Source organism: Lates calcarifer, linkage group LG4 (genome assembly GCF_001640805.2).
Source record: "Lates calcarifer isolate ASB-BC8 linkage group LG4, TLL_Latcal_v3, whole genome shotgun sequence".
NCBI lineage: Eukaryota > Metazoa > Chordata > Actinopteri > Centropomidae > Lates > Lates calcarifer.
The window spans coordinates 14,028,516-14,055,055 of record NC_066836.1 but is presented as its reverse complement, the minus strand read 5'-3'; the positions used below and the strand labels follow the sequence as shown (position 1 = coordinate 14,055,055).

Sequence of the window (26,540 nt, the reverse complement as noted above, 5' to 3'; positions counted from 1 at the left end):
GTGATCCACAACTGTGTAGCCTCTCACTCTCACTGAATAAAGTCTTTTACTTTCTTGTCAATATTTTTTTACGTTCCACGAGGTATTTTGTTTCCGAACTGTTATTAGGTTACTAGTACTCACAGCTTACTTACTTACTTACTTTTTGTTGAAATATTAATATCATAACGACGTAACATGGTGTGACAAGAGTGAGCGGTTATCGTGAACCTGTGGAGTGCACCTGTCAGTGAGTGTAGTGACTTCTCTCTCGCGAGATTTCGGCGTTGCGCAGTGGAGTACAGCCGTCCGCCATCACTGCAACCAGGCTAACATTAGCCAAAAAACCACTGGGAAGAGAGCGAGTGACAACAACATAACAGACACACAGACCGACCTAATTCCCAAAGGGGAGGTCGCTGAGTTTCCCTGCCGCTTTCCTGGCATAGAAAGCAAACTAGCAACTGCCTTTCATGTAGTCTTTAAGTCAACTTAGAAACGAAAGTCGTTCCAACTAATCATGTCCAACCTCAAAGGCCCCTCCAAGAAGGACACCAAGATGAGGATACGAGCCTTTCCTGTAAGTATTTACCGGCTCTGTGAACTCCGAGACGCTAACTGAGACTCGAGTATCGGGGATGACAGGTTTTTATGCTAGCAACTGCCTGCTAGCTAGCTGGTCAATCGAGAAAAACAAGTCATTGCCAACTGAAAACTGCTATTAGCAGGACAAATCAACTGAAGAGCATTAAGTGTGGTATTAGCTCAGCTTTATTTAATGTCAGTTCTTCGGTTGGATGGAGTCGTCGTCTGACATGAGCTAATGTTAGCATAAGAAAACTTATTCAGTGAGAGACTAGCACTTGATAGCTAGCTTAGTAACAGGCCTGAGTGTTAGCTGGCTTGACGTTAGCCAAGTTGCAGTCACTCAGCGAGTATCATTACGCTATGGTAACGGCAAGCTCTTTTGGCTGTTGGTATTTCATTGCAGCGCGCATTTGGCCTTTTATAAATATCAAGAAAAACATAATCATGTAGTGTTAGCTTGAAAGCTAACGCAACTTTAGCCTAACTTGAGACAGCAGTAAACACGCCTAAGGTAACTTGAGTAGTTTATGTTGTTTATGTTGCCAACCCAGCTACCTGCTACTACTATTACCCCTGTCACACGGTGATTTCATCACCATTTCCTGAATAACGGGCTGAATTACAATCCCAGTCCCGGATATGAACATACTTGTCAGGTTTTTGGGATATTATGGAGTCTTGCCCACTTAGTCTTTGCAACACCCCTCCATTCCTTGTTGAGACAGTCAGTGTGAAACAAAGATAAACGGGGTTTCTTATATATCCAGGTTTATGAGTGGGTGTCTTGCAGAGTGACTCAGTGAGCGTATGACTGAGTGAACACAGTTAACCCTTTTTCAGACGTTGAGCTAAAATATAAGTGCAAGACCAGTCACCTAGACTACTATGAAGCCACTACTAGTTGGCCCCAGTCACTATTATAACAAATTTTAATTCAAGGATGAATATGAATTGATCCTGTTACAACTCTTGTATTTCTCATGCGTATTGAGGAAAGCTCATCCTGTGATCTGAAAAACCCTGGCTTATAATTTATTTGAATAGAAATTTATATAACCTTCAAGTTAGAGTTACTTTTCACTAGGGACACACTCAAACAATAATTTCTCTCTGGGTACCAATTTCAGAGTATCAGTTGATATTGATTACTGACGCAATACTAGTCCTTTCCTTTCCCCAAATTAAAACTTGTATGCCTCACTGTGTGGGGTATACAGATTGACAAAAATCTTAGAATATTATGTTAATAATAAAAGTTCTAGTCTTACCTTTAACCCTCAAGTTATAATTGAAGAAATGTGAGGGTTAACTGTGGTGATGAGTATTTTCACTTTGAGTCAAAACAGCCAGCACACCGATGATGGTAGAGAAGTTTGACACACTTCATGATTGCCTTTGTACCCTCTCTTCATTCTATGTCCAGGTTTAGAGGTACAATTTCTGAGAAATGTTAACACCCAAGGACTTTCTATCTCAGGTTACTAACTTAAAATGCACTTTTGAGCCTCCATTACGGGTAGACAGAAAAGGTATGTGGTTACCTGTTTGCTGGTGTCAGGCAGTCCACTCAGTTTTACTTTTCTTTGTGTTGAATTTGTATCACAACCTAAACAATACCGTGTGTGATTGTATCTAACTGTCCTCTTGCCATGATATTGGTTTGTTATGGATCCATGTCTGCCACATGATTGACTGTTGCTGTTGATATAAACCACTGATTTGGTCATGGGTTTCTGTTAACCAAACCTAGCAGCTCCTGTGCTGCTGCACTGCAATGCTTGATCAAATTGCTACCATGTACTTACATAGTTATGTCTTTTCTGTCCTCACTGCAAGGTAGAAATCATTTAGTGTGGACGTAAGAGCGAAAAAATAAAATCTGAAGCTGAACTACTATTAGACATAAACGACTTAGATGATAAATTGGACATATATGGATCTTTTTTATGTATTTTTGCTCTACTAAATTATATTTTGAAGACATTACTGTTTTGAATTAATGAAGAGTAGACATTTTTCAGATAAACACACTTTAATCTTTCTGCCTGTCCCTAGATGACTATGGATGAGAAGTATGTGAACAACATCTGGGACCTTCTAAAGAATGCCATCCAGGAGATTCAGAGGAAGAACAACAGTGGACTAAGCTTTGAGGAGCTGTACAGGAACGCCTACACCATGGTGCTCCACAAGCATGGGGAGAAGCTCTACACAGGCCTGAGGGAGGTTGTCACAGAGCACCTCATCAACAAAGTAAAATATCTTCTTCTAATGTGCCTCTTTTTTAACAGTTAGTGTCTTAACATTGTCTTAAAGACCTGATCTGTTTGTGTTTACAGGTACGGGAAGATGTCCTGAACTCTTTAAATAATAACTTTCTGCAAACATTGAACCAGGCGTGGAATGACCATCAAACTGCCATGGTTATGATTAGAGACATCCTCATGTACATGGTAGGTAGGCTGATGTGTGTGCATTGCCTTTTGTCATACTAAGTAAACAGGACAGTTGTAGATTATTTACAAGGATCACTATCATGCAGTTCTTTTTTTTTTTAGTCAATGAGAATAGACTAGATGTTATAGGTCTGCCTCATGGGCTGCATTGCCTTGTAAGTGGATTATGGTGCTTACTCTGTGTCATGAATAATTTTGTGCTTTTAAAGAAATGGCTTTTTGTGTGGCCAATCTTCACCTCCATCATATTCTGGACTTTGATTGTAAGGTGCTGTTTCATTTGCAATAACAGTAACAATGAGCCTCTGTTGCTGTATTTATTTGTTTTGGTGGAAAACTGGCACAGCTAGTTGATTTACTTAAGCCTGCAGCAAGTCCAAAGTGTTTGTGGTGCTGTGTGTGAGCGAGTGAGCCCTTGAGATAGGCACTAGTGGAGGCTAAACAATGGCACAGTTGGTACAGAGACTACACAGCTCCCCTGGGGTTCTTTTGTTCTACAGTCTCTCTTTTCCTGTCCTGCTTTGCCCCGGACAGTTGGCTTTCTGTTGTTGAACTACTGCAGACTCACAGCCTGCTGCTGTTACCTGCATGCTGACCTCTAGTGAGGAGCTTGACAGATGCAGCAAGTGTGACTTTGCAGTTCTTACCAGGTATATTTATTTAGTTGCAATTCACTGCTTCTCTTTAGGCTCTATTCATTAATATTAGTACAGCCTGGAGCATGTCAGTGTGTGCTTTTTCTTAAATGTTGAAAGCCCCGTTGCCTACTGTGTTTTTTATGTGGTAATATAAAGTAATGATTGCAAACTCACCCACTCATTTATTACTGTAAGTAAAAAAAGTGGAGAGGCATCAGAAAGCCAAACCCCATAAGCTCATAAAAGAGGCTGTTGGAAGTTGGCAGGACTAAAAATAAGTACTTTTTTACACACATTTTTAAAAACAGCAATTCAGTTCCTCTCATGTAATATCCACCACCTCTAATTTGGCACTGATTAATATTAGTCACTCTGGACTAATAATATCTGTCAAATCTTGTTACTGTGGCATTGTATAGTGGCATTATAAATATTTTATCACCCATGCCCCCACTGTATATTTATGCCATCTGGAAGGGGCGTGTGTTTCTGGGAATAATTCAGACACTGGCCATTCGTTTATTCGGATACTCTAATGACCTCATAAAAGCTTTGCAACCTGTCATTGGGATTGTATACTGTATAATGAAAGCTTTACTGGCATATTTATCCCATATAAAAAGTACTTTGCACCACATCAAATTACAGTAGATGTAGGTAGGTTTTTTTTAACAATGACAAGAATAAAAATCCTTCAAAAACACACATGAATATTAAATATATTCAGTAGTTTTATCTGTGTTTTTCATTTGTCGTAAATCTTTCAACATGCATTCATTTATATGAATGTAACTGAGTCAGATTTAGGCATGCATGTATGTGGTATCTCATGTCTTCGTTACCCCATTCTCTTGTCTCCCAGGACCGGGTCTATGTTCAACAAAACAATGTGGAGAATGTGTACAACCTCGGCCTCATCATATTCAGGGACCAGGTGGTGCGCTATGGCTGCATCAGAGACCACTTACGACAGACATTACTGGACATGATTGCACGTGAGAGGAAGGGAGAGGTTGTAGACAGGTATGCAGGAGCATTACATCACCGTTTGATCTGAAGGATTATTGTTACTGTAAGACTTCTCCAGGATGCACATATTTTTGGTTAATGGTTAAAACTTTTTGTCATCCATTTTTAGTAAATTGTATTATTAAATCTGTATATTTAATGGTCATTTTAATAACTGACTAAATTTTTTTTTAATCATTCATTGCAGGGGGGCCATCAGAAATGCCTGCCAGATGCTAATGATTCTCGGCCTCGACGGCAGATCTGTATATGAAGAGGACTTTGAGGGACCTTTCTTAGATATGTCAGCTGAATTCTTCCAGGTAAGTCTGTGGTAGGTTTTCTTGGTGACTCTGTGTTTTTTCTAAGTACTCAAAGTCCTTGTAATAAAACAACACACAATTTCTGCTCTTTCAGATGGAGAGCCAAAAGTTCCTAGCTGAAAACAGTGCCAGTGTCTACATAAAGAAGGTAGAGGCCAGAATCAATGAAGAGATTGAGCGAGTTATGCACTGCTTGGACAAGTCTACAGAGGAGCCCATTGTCAAGGTGGTGGAGCGGGAGCTAATTTCTAAACACATGAAGACCATTGTAGAGATGGAGAACTCTGGCCTTGTGCATATGCTAAAGAATGGCAAAACAGAAGGTAAAAATAATGCAATTACTCATACATTTAATTATTATTTTAATTTTGGAAAAAAAACAGTTGTACAAAGAAATTTGTTGTGTTGTGAACTTTCTTTTTCTTCCTCTTTTTTCCCCACTGTGTCTCTGTCTCAGACCTGGCTTGCATGTACAAGCTGTTCAGTCGTGTGCCAAATGGCCTGAAAACAATGTGCGAGTGTATGAGCTCTTACCTGAGAGAGCAAGGCAAAGCTCTGGTGTCAGAAGAGGGAGAGGGCAAGAACCCTGTCGACTATATCCAGGTAAATATGTTTGACAGCGAGTCTAATATATTGATTCTTTTTGTTGAGCGATATAGATTTTGTCAGCTCTTTGTAACTGCCTTTTCACCAGGGCCTGCTAGACCTGAAGACACGATTTGATCGCTTCCTCCTGGAGTCCTTCAACAATGACAGACTCTTCAAACAAACCATAGCTGGAGACTTTGAGTATTTCCTCAACCTCAATTCCCGCTCTCCAGAGTACCTGTCACTCTTCATTGATGATAAGCTCAAGAAGGGAGTCAAAGGGGTATGTGGCTTCTGAGAACTTTCTTTCAACCAGCATAGCAAATATTTCATCTTTGCCAACTTTTTTACTCTCTGCTAGAAATGAATTTGGTTTTGCATGTCTTGGACATAGCCTCACTCTTTTCCCCCGTGTCTTATTTGTCCAGTTGACAGAACAGGAGGTAGAGTCAATCCTTGACAAGGCCATGGTGCTGTTCAGGTTTATGCAGGAGAAGGATGTGTTTGAAAGGTACTACAAGCAGCATCTGGGTCGCAGGCTGCTCAGCAACAAGAGTGTCTCAGACGACTCAGAGAAGAACATGATCTCTAAGCTCAAGGTAAAAGGATGTGAAGGTTTTGGACACAAATGTAAATGCAAACATCCCCCCGTACAGTTTCTCATTATATCACCCTCTCTGCTCCTATTTCGCTGCCTTCAACCTGAGTTTCAACTCATTGCTCTCTGTCTTCCTCCTTTGCAGACAGAATGTGGCTGTCAGTTCACCTCGAAACTGGAAGGGATGTTTAGAGACATGAGCATCTCCAACACCACCATGGATGAGTTCAGGCAACACATACAAACTACGTCGGTAAGGCAGTCAGACACACTTTCGAAAAAAAAAAGACACAAACTGTTTTAAACAAGGCACATGTAAAAAACCCATGTTTTTGACATGGAGTCGATTTTAAAGTACAATTCATGATGCAAAATTTTATGAAGGAAGATTTAAAACACTGGACTGGGAGTGATTCAGTCATTAATCATTACTGCATCAGAATATTACAGAAAGTAAACCAGCATTGTTGTGTGTAACTTCCATGCAACCCTTTCAGGCATCTCTAAGTGGTGTGGACCTCACAGTAAGAGTCCTCACTACTGGCTACTGGCCCACACAGTCTGCAACCCCCAAATGCACCATCCCCCCTGCTCCTAGACACGCCTTTGAAGTTTTTAGAAGGTAACGCTCTTAAATTGACTCTGTGTTTTACTCTACAGACAATGTGGTGTGGCTCAGTGTAGTTTTGTGTGGATTCTTAAGAACTTGATCACGCCTTTTATTTTACAGGTTTTACCTCGCCAAGCACAGTGGCAGACAGCTCACACTGCAGCACCACATGGGTGGGGCAGACCTAAACGCAACTTTCTATGGAGCTATTAAAAAGGTAGGAGCAAAATGTACAAAATGCAATGATATTGTTTGGCATTGAAAATGGAAAAAGACTTGTTTTCTTGAGGGCACATCTCAAAGTTCATATGGTTATCGTCTTAATTCTCCTTCACGTCCACTTCATCTGCAGGAGGATGGTTCAGAAGTGGGTGTGGGAGGTGCCCAGGTGACAGGCTCTAACACCAGGAAGCACATATTGCAAGTCTCCACCTTCCAGATGACTATCCTCATGCTCTTCAATAACAGAGAAAAGTGCACTTTTGAGGTGGGGGCACCTTTATCCGGCTATTTTAATCTGTATAGAGGTTATTTTTGTTCAATGTATGACATGGACACATCCTTCCATGTGAGCACACAGTTTTGTAGTTATCTGTGTCCCTCTCTTCTTACAAACTTGTCCCCCACTTGTGTCCCCGTCTGTAGGAGATCCAGCAGGAGACAGATATTCCCGAGCGGGAGTTAGTGCGAGCACTGCAGTCTTTGGCCTGTGGGAAGCCCACACAGAGAGTTCTCACCAAGGAGCCAAAGTCCAAGGAGATTGAAAACGGCCACGTGTTTACAGTCAATGATCAGTTTACTTCCAAACTGCACAGAGTCAAAATACAGACAGGTGAGCGGAGTTTGTGTACAACATATACATCACTAGAGAGAGCTGACATTTCAGCTGTGGATGTCCACTACTGTCTGTGGCACAATGTATTTTTGGTTCAAGGGTTTCTGGAAATGTGAAACCTGACACTGGATTTCTTTCTATACTTTAAATGGTTCATTATCACTGTACGTTGTTGTAAAACTTAGTCACCTTGTCATTTTAACTAAGGTATGAGAATGCTGCTTTATTAGCATTCAATAGCTACTGTTTCAATACCTTGTGTAAAGTACTAAATACACATTTAGCCTGGAATATGAGCAGAATACCTCAGTATCACTTCTCAACTACATCACAGAAGCAGCTTCTTGGATGGTTTGTCTTCATTTTCTTCTCATGCCTCATCTTGTCCCTGTGTCCTACTTTCTCAGTTGCTGCTAAACAAGGTGAGTCGGACCCCGAAAGGAAAGAGACGCGGCAGAAAGTGGATGACGACAGAAAGCATGAGATAGAGGCAGCCATTGTCCGAATCATGAAGTCGAGGAAGAAGATGCAGCACAATGTCTTGGTGGCGGAGGTAAGGACAAATTTGGGTCTGTTTAGCTTTAATAATGCAGCAGTTTTAGTTCCTTCATTTTTCATTGTCTCTGTTTCTTGATCCCAAAACTTAAGAGAAATGTAATTTAAAGATCAATGTTTAATGTTAGAACAGTGCAATTTTCTTACATTTTATAACTTTGTGTCTTCAGGTGACTCAGCAGCTCCGGGCACGCTTCCTTCCCAGTCCTGTGGTAATTAAAAAGCGTATAGAAGGACTAATAGAAAGAGAATACTTGGCGAGGACACCAGAGGATCGTAAAGTGTACACCTATGTTGCATAGAAAACAAACTGTGGAGGAGACGAGGAAGAGACTGGACGAGGGCGGGGGGGAGGCGGGGGCGGGATATGGATATGTTTGTTTTCTTTGGACTGTTGTTACGCATGGACTCAAAGTTTCTTTTCAATACAAACGCTGGGAACCTGACTCATTGTCCCTTACAAAAACACAGTAAACACACATAAATGGGAAATAAAATGTTGGCACAGAAAAAAATCCATCAGATCTCCTACATGATTTTTAAATCAGGCCCAGTCTTCCCAAACCCTGTGAGTTTTAACATGGATGGATCCAGCTTCAAGCTTTTCACTGTTTTACCCTTGTAGAGATCAAACTTGCAAAGAATCCCTTGGGAAAAATGTGAATGCACCACATTATTTTTTTGTTTCAATACTGTATAAAAATAATAAAATTATTAAAAACAGCAAATGTGGATTGTTAAAAAACAAAAAATAAAAATAATGAGTATTGATGCTCTGTAGTTTCTCACAGAAATGCTTTGCTCATCATCATCTACATTTGTCTTATATATTTGTATAAAAACATTATTCCCCCCCAAAAAAATGTATGGCTGTGTCTGAAATCAGTCAGTCACTGCCTCCTACTGACTATCTGGGGAATACTATTTAGAGGACTATATAGTGAGCTTATCAGGAAAATGTTAAAACACTCTCCAGCACTACTCAAGTCATTTTCTTTGCATTATTAATTACATCATTGCTGTCATGCAAATAAAACATACCAGATCATTTTTCTCTCAGTGATAGCACAATGCATGATTGGTTGTACACTACTAGTCACAATGCATTGTGGCACTAGTAATTCTCAGTATACATTTGGACAGCACTACAAAATGGTGAACTCATTATACAGTCCACTATATAGTAAATAGTGATTTCAGACACAGTCTATGTAATTTTTTTCTCCCAAAGGATTAATGGAGTCAATGACAGTGAATTTTCACATTGCATCTATTACTCATAATTATTTCATACAAATTTCATAGATGCCACATAGGAGACTGTGCAGCTGGGGTGCATACACATCAGTTTCACAATTTTCAACAAAAACCAAAGATCTGATGATGCAAGCATTGCACACTTTTCCATGAGTCAGCAGAAAAAAAATCCAACAAATCCTGTTTTATCATCTGGATAAAGGACGAGTACATTTTTTACATGCATTCAGAAATAATGATTGATATACTCTATATAAATTCAATGATTTATTAAATCAAAATTTCAGTGCAAAAACAGACCAGTTAACATACGTTGACATCGCTGACACTGAGTTATGAACCGTCCTAACAGCAGAGGTTCAGACAAAATATGACAACTGTGTCACATTTTTCCAGTATTAGTAACATTTGGTCTGATTGTTACTAATAATTTAATGACATATGGTATAACAGGTACATCAGACAATTAAGAATTTAGACAAACTGAGGTGTGGAGGGGCTCAGGAGACTGTTAAGCTCTGGATCTGGTTGTGACTGAACAACTCGGGCCAGAGTCTCCAGCTGAGTCATGAAACTCTGAATCTCTTGCATAGAGCTGTGAGTCCAGGCCAGAGGCAGGTGAACAGGAACGGGCTTACGATCTGCAACACAAACCATCTGTCAGAGCAAGTGACGCCAGAAGACGATGATGATGACGATGGCAGAATTCACAGAGGAAGACTGAAAAACAACGTGAAAGGAACATCTTTCTTGTTGGAGATGAAGAGCCTGTCACACCGCTCACCTTGAAAGAACTGCCCGCTGCATGTTCTGGCAGCAGCTCGAGACAAAGCCAACCATACAACGGTGTCGGCTCCTTGCTCTACACTGCGCAGTCTCTCCCCCATCATCTGGTGAAACTGAGGCATTGATGTGGAAACAGCTGGAGACAGGAAACGAAAATCAGCTGGAGTTAGTGTAGTGTTGTTCACATTACCACCAAAAACTGAACTACTGCTGAGACGTGCAGTGAAGCAGATGAAACAAACAGGAGCTGTTTGCTTCCACTAAAGATAGAATAATTGGTCAAAGCAAAACTACAAGTGCACAGTGCATTTTTGAAAGAAGATTCTGAAGGTAAAAAGTATTTGTCAAAACACAAACAGAAGAAAAGGTATTTTATTACAAGTGCAAGTAATAACATAGTAACATAAAAATATATATCAAATTATTTTGAACCTTTTTCTTCTCATGCACGCTCAGTTGCTTACTCTTGTCTTTTATCAAATGAGTACAAAATAGTAAAGAATGGATCATAGCAACCATGTAAATATTATGGTTGTACATTTGGTCAAAAGAGCAAGTTTTTAAAAAAATCTAAATAAGGGATTTGTAGTTTATAAAATTAAACTCTCAATCTCAGCTATATTTTGGTGAAATATAGCTTGGCTGCTTCTCAAATTTATTTTGTACTTCAGACATTTATATAGCATTCCTATCAGCAGAGTTGATGGACCAGACTGCTGTGAAAAACTTGCAGTGAAAAGGAAAAGAAATAAAGAAAGGAACAAGGAAGGAAAAACAGTAGTAGTAGTAGGTTAATGAGTCGGTACCTGGTGTATCTACCCAGCCTGGATGCATCACAGAGAAGTGAATAACAGGGTTGGCTTTGGCCCACTGTTGTGTCAGCACCACCTGCTGTCTCTGAAAAGAAACAACACCCTACAGTGGAATCTCTATCTCTATCTTCCTTCCATATTTTTCATGACTTGAATGCTTTATTTATCACTAACATTATCACTTATGTAGTTGCTAGATCAGGTGATCTCTGACACAGATCCAGAGCTACTTTAAAAAAAATAAATGCTAGCCTCCTAATCTGGATCACACCCTCTTCCTCTCCTATACCTTGTTCTGGGCGTAGACCATGACGCCATCAAAGTAGCCCTTCTCTGACTGCAAGTCATCAACTCTGAGTTTCTGGACCAGCATGCCTCCTGAGGACACAGTGATCTAACAGGGCAGGGAGAGAAGGGGGCACAGTGTGCTTAGACAACAGCCACCACAGAAAAACAAAAGTGGCATTATGCTGTCCGCATGATGCAAGATGAGCACTTTGTTTGTGTGTATTTGTGCATGTGTATCATCGTACCACTCTTGGATCCCGGCTCTTCTGTATTAGTGGTATAAGAGTCTGGGTGAGTATATACACCCCTGGAGGAGATGGAGAACAGCTTTAGCCTTGATTTCATATTTAAAAACTGATATCTACTCAAGCTCTCTGAGCGTCAGGATCAGGTCTCACCCATAGTGTTGGTGGCAAAGTTCTTCTCCAGTCCCTCGGCGTTTAGCTCTCTCTTGTGCACCATACACCCTGCATTATTTATCTGCCATGAAGAAAATGAAAGGAACTAAGACCAAACAGCTGATTCCAAAATCAACATCATAATCAGTTTAGAGAAAAGGTCTGTGATGAAAATAACAGGAGATTGGTGATACCTACCAACACATTCAAGGATGGATACTGCTTTTTAAAGGCCTCTGCAAACTGCCAGACTTTGCGTGTCTCTGACATGTCCACAATATGGATGTATACCTCCTAAAATAGCGAAATGAACTATCATTCTTTCTCACAAAGCACGAGATTTGATTTGCTCCTAGTTAGCGTCGGGCATGTTCTTGACAAACCTCACCGTATTCCCAGACCGATCGACAATGTCCTCCCTGACCTCTTCTGCTTTATCTTTGTTCCTACACACCATATGGACCGTCCCACCTGGAGACACAACACAGGGATTTATTTTGAATCGTGCATGGAGCAGAGAGCAGAACTCTCCAGCGTGTATACCTTTCTTGGCTATTGCCATGGCTGTTGCTCTGCCGATTCCGCTGTTGGCTCCGGTGACCATAAAAGACCTTCCCACAACGGACACATCCAGGTCCTGGGGCTCAAAGTCTTTAGATGCTGCCTCATAGCCCTTCCTGAAGGCACACAGGAAACACACTAATCACTGTGAGCCTCAAAGTTAAGAGAGGAATATTGATTTTTTTTTTTTTTAAGTCACAAGATTGATAATCTACGCTGTTTTTCCTTTCTCCACATTTTATCTCCAGCACAGTCAGGTGATGTGAATGTCATCCTCAAGACTCATCAGCTGTCAATGGAACTATTGTAATTGTACATAAAGGCCAGTTTGTGTGGTGATGTGTACCATACAGTGACGTGACATGATATTCATCTGTTTGGCAGCCATTACGCTTAAAAACATAACATGAAATACATTATTCAGGTCAATAAATCCAACATTAGATCAGTCAACAAGCTGGAGTAACAATATAGAGTATATATACTCTAGTTCTCAGAACAACCCCCTGATTGCATTTCTCTATCTGACTGCACATCTAGATAGATAAATAATACTCAGTACTGACCTCGTATATTGGTGGATTCCATTCAAAAACCAGATGGCATTTCGGTACATAGACATGTTAACAAGTAAAGAACTATCCCCCCAAAGAGTGCACCAGCTTGCCAGTCCCTGACAACCACTCATAGACTGTGACAAACCAGTATCACATGAAGCAGTGCGGGGAGGGAAGAACACTTACTGCTCCCTACCGACCCTACAAGGGAATAACACTTAAAGCACTCACCCCTGACAGTTCAGTTGAGTGATATGAGATATGAGTTTAATTAGCTCATTCATTAAAATGCCTCGCACGGACCACGTGATAGATGTGTAAAGGTTGGGATGAGCTGCCGCTCAGGTCGGGTCGGGTGAATCCCTTTGTAATGAGAATCTACAGCAACCAATCCAGATAGTTGGGAGGTTTGGTGACGCGTCCAACAGGCACCGCTCCTCAAGCGGCCAGGAGGGCGGAGTTAAACAAGTTTCACATCGAGTAGAGTGGACGACGGATAGATATGAATCCAGCCGGACTATTTGACCCCTTGTGAGGGTTAAAGTGTTTTTTTTTTATTATTGTTTGATAACGTTTATAGCTCGTGGCGCGTCGTCAAAATGGTGAGTGGTGGTTTTTTTTCCTCTACGCACGTCTGCAGCTGCACGATAGCGTCAGTCTATTCACCTGTTACACCTGTTGTCGCTGACAGGTAGATAAAGCCAGAAAAAATGCCTCCTCGCCGCTTCCTTATTACTTTAAGGCCTGATTGTTCTTGTCAGGCCACCCAACAGCAGCCATATTTGGTTTCTATTGTGAGTTTTTATTCCTTGTATCCCACTCTTTAGCGAGAGTCGGAAGTGAGGTGTACGTTTCCTTAACCGGTTCCCTCAGTAAAACAGGTTTCGTCACTTTCCATCGAGTCTAGTTCCACCGGCAGTTTAATGCTTTCCATATTAATTTGCCTTAACACTGCTGACAAAGAGGATATACGCCTGGAAATATCAGCATAAGGGCTGGTTGTATGACCCCTGTCTTTCCAGTATAAAAGGGAAACACAGGTATGTCCTTGTTTTGTTGATACCAACTGATATTTCCCTTAAATTTTCCCTTAAGTGGCAGCAACATCTCCACATTTCGATGTGTCCAGCAGTGTATTTTCTGCGTCTGGCCCCAACATTAACATATATTCCGCATTACAATCTACATATCTCAATATATCTACTCTTTTTGAAGGGAAAAAAATCCCTGGTTTTAATAGTGGTTTGTTGCAAAACATGCATTAACAAATTAACTATTCACTGAAGAGGATATTTTAGCATATTAATACATTTACAGACCTTTTTAGGCCATCTCTTGTTTTGTTTTTTGTGTTTTTTTTTTTGTTTGTTTTTTTTGTTTTGTTGTGGGTTTTTTTGTAATGCAGCATTTGCCCAGATATTATGCACAGGTATTCAGACAAGACTATTTTATTTATAGCCCCAAATCATAAATTTATCTCAGAAGTGCAGCACAAGACACCCACTGTCTTTAGACAATTAATCCAGATGAGGACAAATGCCACGAAAAAACAACTCATTTATACTTATTGAACCCCCTTACATGAACAATGACAGGAAGGCTTAAAGGAAACAGTGTGCCAGTGTGGCTCTGGTAGAAGCTGGGGAAAATTAATGGTCATTTTGATATGTAGCCAAGTCCTTTTCCAATGCTAGGAAGCACATTCTCCAAACATCCGAAACCCTACAACTCCTTAGCTCTCTTGAAAATGGGAAAGGAAACTTCAAACTCTCTCTCTTCCTCAGTCATTTGTTGACCTTCACATTTCTGCCAGTCAAGCCTTTTTTTCACCCCCCTTTGCTGGTGGTGTTTGGTTAGTGGAGTTACTATGTAATGAGCCATGACAACAGCAAACCACTCGTTTGACCCTTGGTTTGTGTAGTGTATGTCGGAGGGTAGTTAATAATGGATTGACTTTGTGCCCATTTGTTCATACAAGCCGTCCCCACTGTCCACGCATGTGTCTTATCGTTGCCCCCTCTGATCTTCTGGTGTGTCTCTGTTGTCAGATGCGCTTCCTGCTGCTCTTCAGTCGCCAGGGAAAGCTGCGTCTGCAGAAGTGGTTCACGCCCATGTCAGACAGGGAGAAGAAGAAGATCATCAGGGACATGACCACCATGGTGTTGGCACGGCAACCACGCTCCTGTAACTTTCTGCACTGGAAAGACCTTAAGATTATTTACAAGAGGTGGGTGCTACTCCCACATTTTTGTTTAACCTGTTTCAATTACTTTCTGTGTTCTGTAGGCAGCAAGACCACGGGTGTCTTTTTCACTGATAGTTGCACCAACTGTACATCATTTATCCCCATCGATACCAGTTTATAATCATCCATTGTTCACCTGTTCCTCAGATACGCCAGCTTGTATTTCTGCCTGGCTATAGAGAGCCAGGAGAATGAGCTGCTAGCCCTGGAGGTTATTCATCGCTATGTGGAGCTGCTGGACAAATACTTTGGCAATGTATTTCACCATTTTCCACCTTTTCCTTTTATTCAATATACATGTGTAAGTAAATTCTGCACTGTGAACTGTCCTGTTTTTTTTTTTTTTCTTTAAATAACCAACCGTCATACCTCTCCTTAGGTGTGTGAGCTGGACATAATCTTTAACTTTGAGAAGGCCTATTTTATCCTGGATGAGTTTCTAATGGGAGGAGAGATACAAGAAACCTCCAAACAGGTTGTGAATCGCTGTATTGAATCCTCAGACATGTTGCAGGAGGTGAGTTGCTTTGACACACACAGACACACACACACACACACACACACACACACACACATACTCATACATAACACAAGGCGTGGCTTGCATCTGTGGTGTGAGTGTGTAACATCTGTTGCATGGCTCGATATAAATAAAGAAATAGTGATATGTTTTGGAATGTAGTTTAGAAGTGATTGTGTCTTTTTTAAAATCTTGGCTGTGGGGTACTTAGAAAGGTCAAAATGCCTGAAATTGATGAACTTGCTAAACAGCACTTATCATGAATGCTGGAGCAAGCTCCAGTAACTTGTTTCAGTTTATTTGTGTGTGTGTGTGTGTGTGTGAACTTACCAGTAAGCCTGTGTAACTATAGTCAGTGTAATGAGTTCAATTAACAGTGGTGCTGCTGAGTCCCTGGTGTGCCTTTGTCTTTCTCATAGCTAATAGCTTTGTGGATATTAGCTGTTGCTCCCTTTTAAAAAAAAAAACAAACTAGATTTGTGTTTGTGCTGCTGTTTTTCTCACCCTCTCTCTCTCTCTCTCTCTCTCTCTCTCTCTGCTAGTGTTACTGCGAGTGAGAGACAGATTTCCCTGGAACGTGGCGTAGGTCTTAGTTTTTTTGGCTTGTGCCTCCCACTCTCCCTGTAGGTCCGTGGCTCTGTGTGGTACAGTAGTTTAACTGGGTGTGTTGCTCTGTGCTTGTGAGTAGCGCTGACTAACACTTTTTAATCTAGAGTTGGATTATGTGCAGTGTAGCCTCCCATTCATTTTGACCATTATCGCTTCAGGATGACAGCAGTGAGTGGTATGAGGTGGAGCTGTTTGGATGACCTTGTCTGAATATGGACAGAAAGGTTAGATGTTGTGCTTGTGTTAGTTACCTATCGTGTGCTCAGCAGGCTATGTTAGATGTGTGCATGTGAATATTAATCGTATCATGATGCATTTTTTTAGAGGCCAGGAACCTGATTTTTCTTCTGTTTGTGCCTTTTTCTAGACCATGGAGGAGTATATGAGTAAACCTGCATTTTAACCCATGGAAAAGGGACATAAAGGGGAGGAATACAGGAACCAAATGTACTGTATATGAGTCAAAGAAGTTTCTGAATATGGAAATGGGATTAACTTTGATTCTACCAAACATTTTCCAAAAAAGAGATGTGTGTATTGAATGTTTGCTCGCTTTCTGCCTTAAACATTGCTGCAGTATAACTTCATTTGAGAGTAAGTCTAATATTTGTTCATAGTCATGCATTCAAGTGAAGGGGGGGGTGGATGGGGGAATGTTTTTTTCATTGCTGTTATTAAAATGTAAATGAAGTAATAATAGAGTATCTGGGATATGGAAAAAATAGCGATGAAGTGATTTTAGATTTACAAATTTGTTGCATTTATACTTAAATCACACATTATTAACATGTTTGAAGTGAACGATTTCATTTCAAAAACACTACGGACTGATTTTTGGAAATTTGGTGCTGCCATGCAACACCAGTTAATATTTCAAAGAACAAATTTCACCCTCAAAAACAACAGATTTCTGTGGAGTTAAAGTGATTAGCTTTTATATCATCAAGAACTAATTTTGAATGAGACAAATTATGATACATTTTATACTGTTTTTAATCTGTGTGACATATTACTCATGTGTGGGATCATTACTCTTTAAAAGCAGATGCTGTTGTGGGTGTGAATGTCACTGTTTTTCATAATGTGAAATTTATGATGTTTGAGCTTATGATTAAAATATGTATTTTGATAAACAGTCTGCTTTGAGTAATCATGTTTACTATGACTGTATATTTGATGATCCTTTTGATATCAAAAAAATTCACCGACTCTCATCGAACTTAGTGTTTACTAAAGACTGGCATGATTAAAAATGTCACATTTTATTCCCCTGAAACTATTCCCCCAGCTTCCTCTGATCATAAACTCAGATGGTCCGTGATATATGGTGTGATTATTATCATTTTTTTCAATAAGACAACACAACTCAGCAAGAAGAAAAATAATACAGCTGATGCTTTATTCATCTGTGACTCATCACACATTATTGAACATGTACAAAATGGTTTAAAAATGAGCATACATAGCACAACCACTGGTAGGCCAACAATACAGAGCTTCGCAGTATGAAAGGGTTGGAAGGCAGGCGACGGTCTGATATTTAGACTTAGAAATAAGTATCCATAATAGTAACATTAAATCCACTAACCCTGAATATATAACGAGTCACAACAACACTCGTTCTCAGCCCGGCACACTGCCCTAACGAAAAATCCCTATAATGTTCCTATAGTACTCCTGTCATTATACTGTATGCTTGTGTTTTTAAAGGCCCAGTCAGCATTATAGGCTTTACAATTTACATGTATATTCACATATGTATTTGAATATTTTGACATGAAAAATAAGCAATTTTTTTTTTTACCATTACTCAGTTGATTATAGTTGAAAATATAGGCCTGCTTACAAACACCATTAATGTAAACAAACTTTTAACAACATCACAAAACTTTAACAACTTGGATGTTCGTGTCATTTGAAATTAGTTGATGTCTTAATTGGCAATTTGAGAGTGACAGCAAGTTAACATCCAATCAAAGTGTTTTGAGGATACATTTTTTTTCACATTTGTGCACGGATTGCGCCTTTAATCTCCTGTGATATTACTATAATATTTCTAAAATGTTCTTGCAGCAATTAGGGACTAGTAGTTTTCAAAAACAAAAAATAAAATGTATTGGACCTGTAAGGTTGCTATAGTTCATTTTCGTTAGGGTGATATTAGTAATACCAGCTATAGTTCATATAATAGAAATTTGTAAACTAGATCACGTCCACCAAACTTTATTTTCGAGACAGTATAAATACTATATTCATAATTTCGTGCGTCTTGCAGGTGATCAGGCTACATCCCTGCCACTGTTTTCTCACGGTGCTCCTTCTCCTCCTCTTCATTCACGGTCTGTGGAGCCGAGGTCTTGGCCGTTATCTCCTCTCTCCCCTGCACCTCTGTGGGCTCTACTTTCTCCTCCGCGGTCGCCTCGGTTTCCCTCTTGGCTACTGGCCTCTTTTCAGTGTCCGCTTGTCCCAAGTAGTCTTTCATGGCGCGCTCGTACAGCTCGTAGGGGAACTGCCCCCCCTTCAGCTGCGCCTGGGTGTCCCGCTTGGCGATGGTGTTGGGGTACTCTGTGAGGATCTTGGCCGCCAGGTAGGTCGTCACTTCGTCTTCTACGTCGCCGTCGTCTTCGTCGTCGTCGTCGGTAGCGGCGGCGCCGTCGGCCTGACGTTTCAGGGGCATTTTGTTGAGCTCGGACAAAAAGAGGTTCTCCCTGCGTCCGGAGGGAGGGGGGATTTTAACTGGACCTGAATTCGTAGCGGGGTTGGACGCCATTGGGATCCTGTCCGAGGAGGGAGAGGTCTTCATGGGTCTCTGCACCACGGGGTACTCGTTGCTGATAGTCTCCACTCCGATGATGTCCAAAAAGTCCTCTCTGTCCATGTCCTCGGGGGCGGTCTTGCTCTTAAGCGGCAGTCTGCGGCTGAAGTACCTGATCTTGGGGGTCTGGCCGGCCGTGTAGCGCGCCGGGGCTTGGGGGTCGCGGTGGAGCTTCCTGAGCTCCTCTGTGAGCAGCATATCGATAAGGTCCTGTGGGGGGACGTGGAGCTTCAGGGAGAGCTGCAGCAGCTCCTTGACCGTCCGGGGATCCACGATGGAGGGGCGGATCAGTCTCTTTCTCTGCTCACCGGTCTTGTCCCTCTTCTGCGTCTGGTCGCTCATCTCCAGGACCTTCAACAGGTAGTAATCGACCAGCTTAGTGTCATCGTCGGCCTCCTCTTGATTCTGGCTGGCCCGGCGTTGCATCTCCTCTCTCTCCGCTTCCTCCTGGTCGCTGAGCGCCCTGTCCATTTCTTCGTGGCTCCCTTTGACCATCTCCTCCGTCTCCTCTCTCTCCTCCACGGGGACCCACTCCTCCCCTCCGGCCACATCCTCGTAGGCCTGGTTTCTCAGGCCGAATCCGTCCTCTTCCTCGTCGTCGTCGTCGTCGTCCCCGAACACGTCTCTCTTCTGGCCGGCGACCGTGGGCATCCTCCCGAGCTCTTCGAAGATGGAGCGTAAATTGGCAAGACTCTGGGGCGTGTACTGCTCGTCCAGGTCCTCCGTGGCTCGCTTCGAGGCGTCCGTATTCTCCTCATCCTCGAACATCAGGGGGTACTTCTTGTGGGGTCTGGGGAAATTACCGTAGTCTACCGGCGCGCTCTCGGGGATTTCAGTGTCTTTGGTGCGGTGCCTGTGAGTGCGGCGGTCGTTCCTGGGCGCCGATGCGGGGCCGAGCTTCGCGTCTCTCCCGGCCTGATCCTGCAGAGACTTGAGCAGGGCTTTCATCAGCTGCTCGGCGGTAATGTCCTGCCTCTGCATGCCGGGGGCGGGCTGGCGGTCCCCGGGACCCTCGTCCTGCTGCGAGGCAAGCTGAAGCAGGACCCTGAACTTGTCTACTTCGTCGTAATCCACGGGTTCGGGACGGCCCCCGTTCCGCTGCTTCAGGTTCTCGATGTACTCCAGGGCTTTGATCATGTCGGAGCTTGGTGGGTAGGCAGCCGGCTGACCCTCGCTCTCCCCGCCCCGGAGCCTGTAGTGGCGGGGGAGAGACGCAGCCTGCACGGCGCATCCGTGGAGGAAGAAGGCGAGCAGGACCACGGCTCCCCCCGTGGGCAACTTGTGGTGGAAATGCAGCATTATAGGCTATTTATTACCTGCAAACCAAGAGAAGATGAAATATTAGTGAAGCAAAGCAAAAACAAAAACCGAAGATTTCTATATTTCTATAAGTTATTTTGGCCAAAACCTTACACGAAAGCATAAGCATCAGCGAGTCTGTTTTGATACGGGATCTGTCTGCATACCAGGGAGTTACGCTCCGCAAATTGAATGATACGATGCTGTGCGTGAGGAGATACATTCACATCACTGGATGAGTCACTCCCCGCGTTGTTATGGGCAACCTCAACATCCGATTTCCCCTCAACAACATAAAGCCTCATTAGAAAAATCTTGGCTTTGTCGTTGTTTCACTATAGCGACTCATTGTAGGAATCACCCATTGTTGAAGATCCATTTCATCACATTGATAACCCCCCCCCATCCCTTCCCACTGCAACAGAAAGTGTCGAGATCTGCGAGAATCTATGATAAATAAAAATAACACTATCTTCCAATCGAATATATTTAGATATTCATTTGGACTAAAAACAAACACTTAAACCCTATAAAAATTACGTGTCTTACCTTTGGCAATAAAGCTCAGACAGCAGTGAAGGTGTATGGCATCTCCTCTGGAGCGGTGCTGTTCTCTTCTGTTTTCAGCACTTGGACAGCTCCCTCTGGTTATATGAGGCAACACCTGACCACCGCGTCATCACACAACACACGCAATAGCCGGCCCTAAAAAATCCATATAAATGATTCAGGTTTATGATATGGCATACTAAAGAGCTGGCTGTATTAAAAATAGCCCTCTGTGCTGTCTGTTGCGCAGAAACCGCTCTGTAGAAGCTATTGACTGGAAGGATCTTTTAAAAGTCTGGAGGCAGATGTGTTGACTTCAGGTCTGCTGCTGCTGTTGCTGCATGTCTCACAGAGAGTGAATGTTCATCCACTGGGACATATAGACTCTTCACCTCACCACCTAGATTTTAATTCTAAGTAGAGCTTCACTCAAAGAACAATATGTAAATGTTGCTTTCCAACTTCTATCAACATCAACACTTAGATATCATCATTATTATATGTATATAAGCCTATATATACATTTCTTTTCACCATGTATGTTGTTTGCAGCATCACTTCCACCGTCATTTATCGTCGTCATGGCGCACGAAGAGTTAAACCCTCTAGCGATGACTCACAGGCTAAAACCACCGCGGAGTTGCTGTCGCAGTTCAGCAGCCTCTCTCTCTCTCTCTCTCTCTCTCTCTCTCTCTCTCTCTCCACTGACAGAGACGGTGATAAACACCTTCCTGTCGGCTGTGGGGCCAAAGCTCCGGCATTCCGCAGGTCGACAAGATAAAGGGGGCCACAGCGCGGCACCTGCCGATAAAAGGTCACGGATGGGCGGTGACAAAGTTTACGGTGAGATGAAAAGCCTTACTAAACACCTGAAGTGCTTTTTTTTTCCACCATACAACATCCAGTGAGCATCTGTGGTTGTCAAAAAAACAACAACCTGCAACCTACGTCATATATTTATATACGACTGAGCTGAACTTTTTCCACTTAAATGGTGGGTTGTAAATAGCCTACAAAACAAAATACATCTCACCAAAATAAAGGCGCTGACTGAGAAACATTCAGACAATATTCATCACTTTTTCTATATATAATTTCTCTTTAGGGATGAAAAAAGTGAGGTGAAAAATGCTCAGTCACCTTCTGTTTTTGAACTTATTCCTCTTGGGGAAGAAAAAAAAAAAATCAAAACAGTTCCTTTTAGACACAGAATAAAGCTCCAGCACATGAATCCATTGACTAATCTGCAGCCAAGTCATTCAGTTCTTCAAATGAATGAATATATTTAAATTGAATTTAGTGTTTATATCTCAGTACTCGTGCTTCATGCTTTTCATGCTTACGTTTTTGTCTGTGTCTATCTACAAGCCTGCCAAATGGTCAGTCATATACATTAGGATCATTTTATCCTCACTGATGCTCCAGCATGAGCAATATCTCAAGTCTGCGTTATGCGTTAACCTCTAAAGTGTTTCTAACTCAGTGCCCTCTGACACCCCATACACTTAAGTGCTCTTCCATTTCAGCCCTGCTCTGGCTGCCCCCTCATTTTTATTGCACATCTAATTGCATCCAGTGTGCTCCATATTTAGTCCATGTTGTGATCCTTTCACATCCATTAAACTAGTAAAAAGAAAGAAAAAAATGCCCACTTGATCTTTTTAACCTCCCCTTCTATGCCGAGCACACAGTGTGTCATCATAACGGAAGAGACGTCGACAACACAGGGGTTGCTTTTCACTTGAATGTGCCGTCAGCTGCCCGCTCTCCATGGCTGAAGAGCTGCAGAGAGCCTCCTGACGTTAAAAGACACATCCATCTGCTGGGCTTCTGCTTCTGCTGCTGTGAGTGTGTGTGTGTGCTAGCTTGTTCAAGTTCTTATCGATGTGTTTGTGTGTGTGTGTGTGTGCATGCACTAAAGAGAGGGAGGGAAAAAGAACTGAATCATAGATCCAAAGACTGATACACAGAGAGAGAGAGGAGAGGAGAGGAAAGGAGAGACGTGGTGCTGTTTGTAAGAAGTGTTGTATAATCCCACAGCATCACTCCTCTGACATCACATCTCTCCATTCAGAAACAGCCTCCACCCAGAGGAGCAGCCGCAGCAACTCCAGAGGTCACGACAGCCAGTGCACTGTAGTATCAATCATTTAAAGGTTACCTTCTTCTTGCATGCCCATTAAGAAAAGGATAACGAAATATGCTCATGGTCTGCTATCAATTTGACTGAAAATGAAGAAGCATTCAGATGCTAATATGAAGATTAATGCAAGTGTTGAGCTCACTTAATTGGCAGGGCAATGACTGATGTAAATGTCACACTTGTGTGAACATAAAAAGTGAAAGTGATAGATGCTTTATATTGCAAATGAGAGCTTGGACACATTATTTTAAATGGGGGAATATTTGTGTTCATTTACAGGAGTGTACACAAACACAGGGATACAGCATTTTTACGTGTGTGTCAGTCAGAAATGCTCCTTACTGCACTGTGTTTCACAAATAACTTGTCATATGGTTGTGATGTGTGTAAGTAGGTGATCATGCATCACAACAAAGGAACAGATATATGTCTTAGAGTGTCTTAGCAAAGTCTCACTGGTTGGATGAATCAAGCTGGAAGCTGTTGAATATCTGGTGTGCTGCCGTATATCATATATATTTGGGTCATACCTACTATACGATGCCATTTGAGTCCCCATGACATAATATCCCATATTTTGTGTAAAAATGGGCTAATACTTATTTTTAAAAGCTTAACATACATGCTTAACCCCCCTCTACCATAGAAAACAATATTATGTATACAGGGTTAATTAATTTAAAATAATTATTCTTCTTTAAGAACAAATACACTAAACTGCCACGTCCCCAAGCATGTTTGTTAAAGTTCCGGTACAAATATAAGCACTACAAATTTGTAAAAATCTAGATTTTTCAACATTGTTGTGTTGTCTTATTTGAAATATCTGTCATCAAATATCATTTTTTGTTATTATTGCATTTTTAATGCTTAAAGTCTTTAAAATAAGTTGTGTCCTGGATTCAACTGTCAATGTAAATTTACATCCAGGTGTGTGTCAGAGAAGTGTCTGCAAAGTCACATATATCTATTAGAATGCTCCCGTTTGTCATTGAGGCAGCTAAGATTTACATCCTAATTACTACAGTAAAACCACACTGGCATTAAAAGGCACTCCATCTTGTATAATTATTTGTGTTGTATCTTTCAGCTAATCTAAATTTCTGTCTGTTTGTCTGTGTTTCTGTTGTTGTTTATCAGCCCCCTGGGCACTATGATGATTCTGAGTGATGGATCAGAGCTTTTTAAACTCAAATCCCAGCAGGTTCCTGGTGGTGGAAGATTCGCTGACTGAATCTGTGATTCCCCTCTGGAGCTTGTGATGTCTGTGTGCATCGTTCCTTACAGACCCATACAGTTATTTCAGACATTAAAAACAAGACAAACATTTCCACTGTTCAGTACTGCTGCGTCCCTCTCTTTGTCTCTATTTATTGATGAGAATAGCAGCAGGGAAGAAGAATAATCATAGTAATTAGATTAAGACTCCTCAGACTCCTTAGTGCCACTCTCACTCTCTCATTGGCTTTGTTTCCTGGTTTACATTACTTTATTGAAGTCTCTCTCTCTCTCTCTCTGTAAATGAGCTGTTTTCTTTCAAAATATGGCTGTATTTATTGGCAAAATATTGATGTTTTTGTTGGATGGACAGTGGGTATATACTGAGCCGCTCCATTTCCTCTCCTAGTAATAATCTAAGTTGCACATTGAGGCAAAGGTTCAGAAGTTTGTGACTTATTTTCTGAAATCTTGCTGATACTTCTGTTGTGTGTGCAGTTTGTAGTTTGTAATGCGTGCAGAAGAAATGCAGCTGTGTCTCTAGCTCTCTTTGAGAAGCAGAGTTTGTCCAAGTTGAACTGTTTCCACTGACAAACTACAGTATGTTCATTTGTGTTGTTTCTGGTCTGGCCTGCCAATGTGTACTACCTGGTCACCATATGGGTTTCCAATTTATCAATTTTGTAGCATATGTGCCCAAAACTGCAGGAGAGTCGTGATAAACTTCAGGTAGAAGTCAAGAGGAACTAGACCTGCAAGAGAGTATACCAGGGTTCAAGCAGTTGACCTGAGTCAGAATTAAAGGTGCGTCGTCTCAGGAGACTCTTTAAGACCAGGTCATTACTGACCTTTGCTAAAACATGGCCCTTTTGTTAAAGGATGTTGAGGGGTCTCCTAATATATGTATTGCTCTTTTTCACAGATTTGTATTTGCTTTAGAGAGAGACTCCTGAACCAACCACAGTATGATATATGAGTATATTTCTTATCCAAATAGAATTACATGATATTATGTGAAGAAGGACGTGATTTTTATCTGATGGATTTGATGGCTCATGCTTGAATATTGAAAAGTAGCACATATTGGCCTAATTCTGCGCTGTGTGCATTGTTCAAGCTGTTCAAGCTGTTCACAGTCTCAACTGAATAGTAACAAATATGTTTGATATTCAATCCTCAGATGTCACAACTATGAGTGAAATTGTTTCAAATTGATCTGAACATTTTCAAACAGGTCCAAATTGGAATGTCAGATTTCTCAGAGATCCATCTCCTTGATCATTATAATATCCGCCATTATCTACAGTATCTCCCTCCTCCTCCTCCTTCAGTCTGTAAACCCACAGCAGTCAATGGAGACACCGCTGCTGTTTACCCACACGTCAGTCAAAGCTGTGGGGAGAGAATGATATCAGCTCAACAATGGCTCAAGAGCTTAAATGCGTCACAATGGCAAAAAAGCACACACCCATATGTTCACACACCCGCACACGCAGCCAACTGACAAGACACAACGACACATTACACACACACACGTGCAACCATCTCAAGGATTTTGTGTGTGTGTTCAGGATTCTTGCTTTAAGGCTTAAATTTCAGCTCAAGCGCCCATAATTCAACCAAGAGCCAAGGTTAGAGACTTGCAAACATTTAATGGTTTCAGCCTTAGATTTGTTCCTGAAAGACATATCATTCAAATATGATGCTGTTACATTGACTCATGTGAGAGAGAAGAGAAGAGAAGATGATCACTGTGAAAGAAAGAGAGAAACGACAGGGCCACATGCGGTCATCCCTCCCCCGCTGCTTTGTTTGTTTTTATCCTCCTCCTCACCTCTTCACCCCTCCATCATCCCATCATGAAGTGGGGAGAGAATGGCACGCCCGTTGTCATGGCTCACCTTCTTTTCAACCAATGTCTCCATGGTGACGCTGCCTCGCAGCCTTTCATCTGCTTCCACCTTCATCTCTTCCCACAGGTCGGTATCCTCCTCTCCTCCATTAGACATTTAATTTCTTAAGCTAGTCATTTTCTTTAGTGGCCTGGAATTCATTACATTCTCCCACTGTTGTACCCATCCAGCTCATCCTTCCTCTTGTGCCAATTACTGCGGTTAAAGCGTGGTCCTTGTTTTCAGGCGGCAGGTGGTTTCAGCGAGGAGCAGAGATGGGGGTGATTAGAGCTGCAATATGCTGCCTGAGCCATTCAGACTTCTGTCTGAGTAATACAGGGAGGAAAACTGAAGGAGAGCATGTAAGGAATGAAGGTGGAGATTCTATACAGGCATAGCCTTTTTGAAAAGGG

General features: G+C 41.7%; 4 protein-coding genes across 10 annotated transcripts; 2 read left to right on the top strand and 2 right to left on the bottom strand.

Annotated features, from left to right (window-relative positions):
- The first annotated feature begins 254 nt into the window (after positions 1-254).
- On the top strand, positions 255-8,949 carry LOC108883529 (cullin-3). The gene is made up of 16 exons (XM_018676771.2): positions 255-559; positions 2,623-2,820; positions 2,907-3,020; positions 4,524-4,684; positions 4,878-4,992; positions 5,087-5,315; positions 5,450-5,595; positions 5,687-5,863; positions 6,009-6,179; positions 6,324-6,431; positions 6,676-6,800; positions 6,909-7,005; positions 7,141-7,275; positions 7,434-7,620; positions 8,031-8,176; positions 8,349-8,949. The coding sequence occupies exons 1-16, from the start codon at positions 500-502 to the stop codon at positions 8,478-8,480; spliced, it is 2,301 nt and encodes a 766-aa protein (XP_018532287.1). The 5' UTR covers positions 255-499; the 3' UTR covers positions 8,481-8,949.
- A 740-nt stretch (positions 8,950-9,689) lies between these two features.
- Positions 9,690-13,245, bottom strand: LOC108883532 (dehydrogenase/reductase SDR family member 12). Of its 2 annotated transcripts, none has more exons than XM_018676811.2 (10): positions 13,069-13,245; positions 12,263-12,396; positions 12,108-12,190; positions 11,918-12,013; positions 11,720-11,801; positions 11,567-11,628; positions 11,323-11,427; positions 11,028-11,118; positions 10,220-10,357; positions 9,690-10,076 (listed from the first exon to the last, which is right to left on the bottom strand). In XM_018676811.2, the coding sequence occupies exons 1-10, from the start codon at positions 13,119-13,121 to the stop codon at positions 9,910-9,912; spliced, it is 1,011 nt and encodes a 336-aa protein (XP_018532327.1). In that variant the 5' UTR covers positions 13,122-13,245; the 3' UTR covers positions 9,690-9,909. The 2 variants fall into 2 exon arrangements, with proteins under 2 accessions (XP_018532327.1, XP_018532326.1); XM_018676810.2 differs by lacking the exon at positions 13,069-13,245 and adding an exon at positions 12,847-13,051.
- A 29-nt stretch (positions 13,246-13,274) lies between these two features.
- Positions 13,275-17,347, top strand: ap1s3b (adaptor related protein complex 1 subunit sigma 3b). 5 transcript variants are annotated; one of them, XR_007813039.1, is made up of 7 exons: positions 13,275-13,439; positions 14,886-15,064; positions 15,230-15,383; positions 15,462-15,599; positions 16,145-16,264; positions 16,370-16,435; positions 16,579-17,347. XR_007813039.1 is itself a non-coding variant. In XM_051070059.1 (6 exons), exons 1-5 carry the CDS (start codon positions 13,437-13,439, stop codon positions 16,409-16,411), a joined length of 516 nt encoding a protein of 171 aa, XP_050926016.1. In that variant the 5' UTR covers positions 13,275-13,436; the 3' UTR covers positions 16,412-16,435; positions 16,579-17,347. The 5 variants fall into 5 exon arrangements, 4 of the variants coding, with proteins under 4 accessions (XP_050926016.1, XP_050926017.1, XP_018532332.1 ...); XM_051070059.1 differs by lacking the exon at positions 16,145-16,264; XM_018676816.2 differs by lacking the exon at positions 16,145-16,264 and having other exon boundaries at positions 13,277-13,439; positions 15,230-15,338.
- Positions 17,348-17,585: 238 nt separating this feature from the next.
- Positions 17,586-21,026, bottom strand: scg2b (secretogranin II b). Of its 2 annotated transcripts, none has more exons than XM_018676769.2 (2): positions 20,875-21,026; positions 17,586-20,342 (listed from the first exon to the last, which is right to left on the bottom strand). In XM_018676769.2, the coding sequence occupies exon 2, from the start codon at positions 20,323-20,325 to the stop codon at positions 18,496-18,498; it is 1,830 nt and encodes a 609-aa protein (XP_018532285.1). In that variant the 5' UTR covers positions 20,326-20,342; positions 20,875-21,026; the 3' UTR covers positions 17,586-18,495. The 2 variants fall into 2 exon arrangements, with proteins under 2 accessions (XP_018532285.1, XP_018532286.1); XM_018676770.2 differs by lacking the exon at positions 20,875-21,026 and adding an exon at positions 20,440-20,535.
- Between the last annotated feature and the right edge of the window lie 5,514 nt (positions 21,027-26,540).

Excerpts from the sequence above, each read along its gene's own strand:
- LOC108883529 (XM_018676771.2), top strand. The coding sequence starts at position 500 with ATGTCCAACCTCAAAGGCCCCTCCAAGAAGGACACCAAGATGAGGATA. Across the intron at positions 2,821-2,906 it reads CAGAGCACCTCATCAACAAA|GTACGGGAAGATGTCCTGAA; the intron begins GTAAAATATCTT and ends TTGTGTTTACAG. Across the intron at positions 3,021-4,523 it reads GAGACATCCTCATGTACATG|GACCGGGTCTATGTTCAACA; the intron begins GTAGGTAGGCTG and ends CTTGTCTCCCAG.
- LOC108883532 (XM_018676810.2), bottom strand. The coding sequence starts at position 12,968 with ATGAGTGGTTGTCAGGGACTGGCAAGCTGGTGCACTCTTTGGGGGGAT. Across the intron at positions 11,428-11,566 it reads AGAGCCGGGATCCAAGAGTG|ATCACTGTGTCCTCAGGAGG; the intron begins GTACGATGATAC and ends CTGCCCTGTTAG. Across the intron at positions 11,119-11,322 it reads TGGTCTACGCCCAGAACAAG|AGACAGCAGGTGGTGCTGAC; the intron begins GTATAGGAGAGG and ends GTTTCTTTTCAG.
- ap1s3b (XM_051070059.1), top strand. Across the intron at positions 15,065-15,229 it reads CTTAAGATTATTTACAAGAG|ATACGCCAGCTTGTATTTCT; the intron begins GTGGGTGCTACT and ends CCTGTTCCTCAG. Across the intron at positions 15,384-15,461 it reads CTTTTATTCAATATACATGT|GTGTGTGAGCTGGACATAAT; the intron begins GTAAGTAAATTC and ends ACCTCTCCTTAG.
- scg2b (XM_018676769.2), bottom strand. The coding sequence starts at position 20,325 with ATGCTGCATTTCCACCACAAGTTGCCCACGGGGGGAGCCGTGGTCCTG.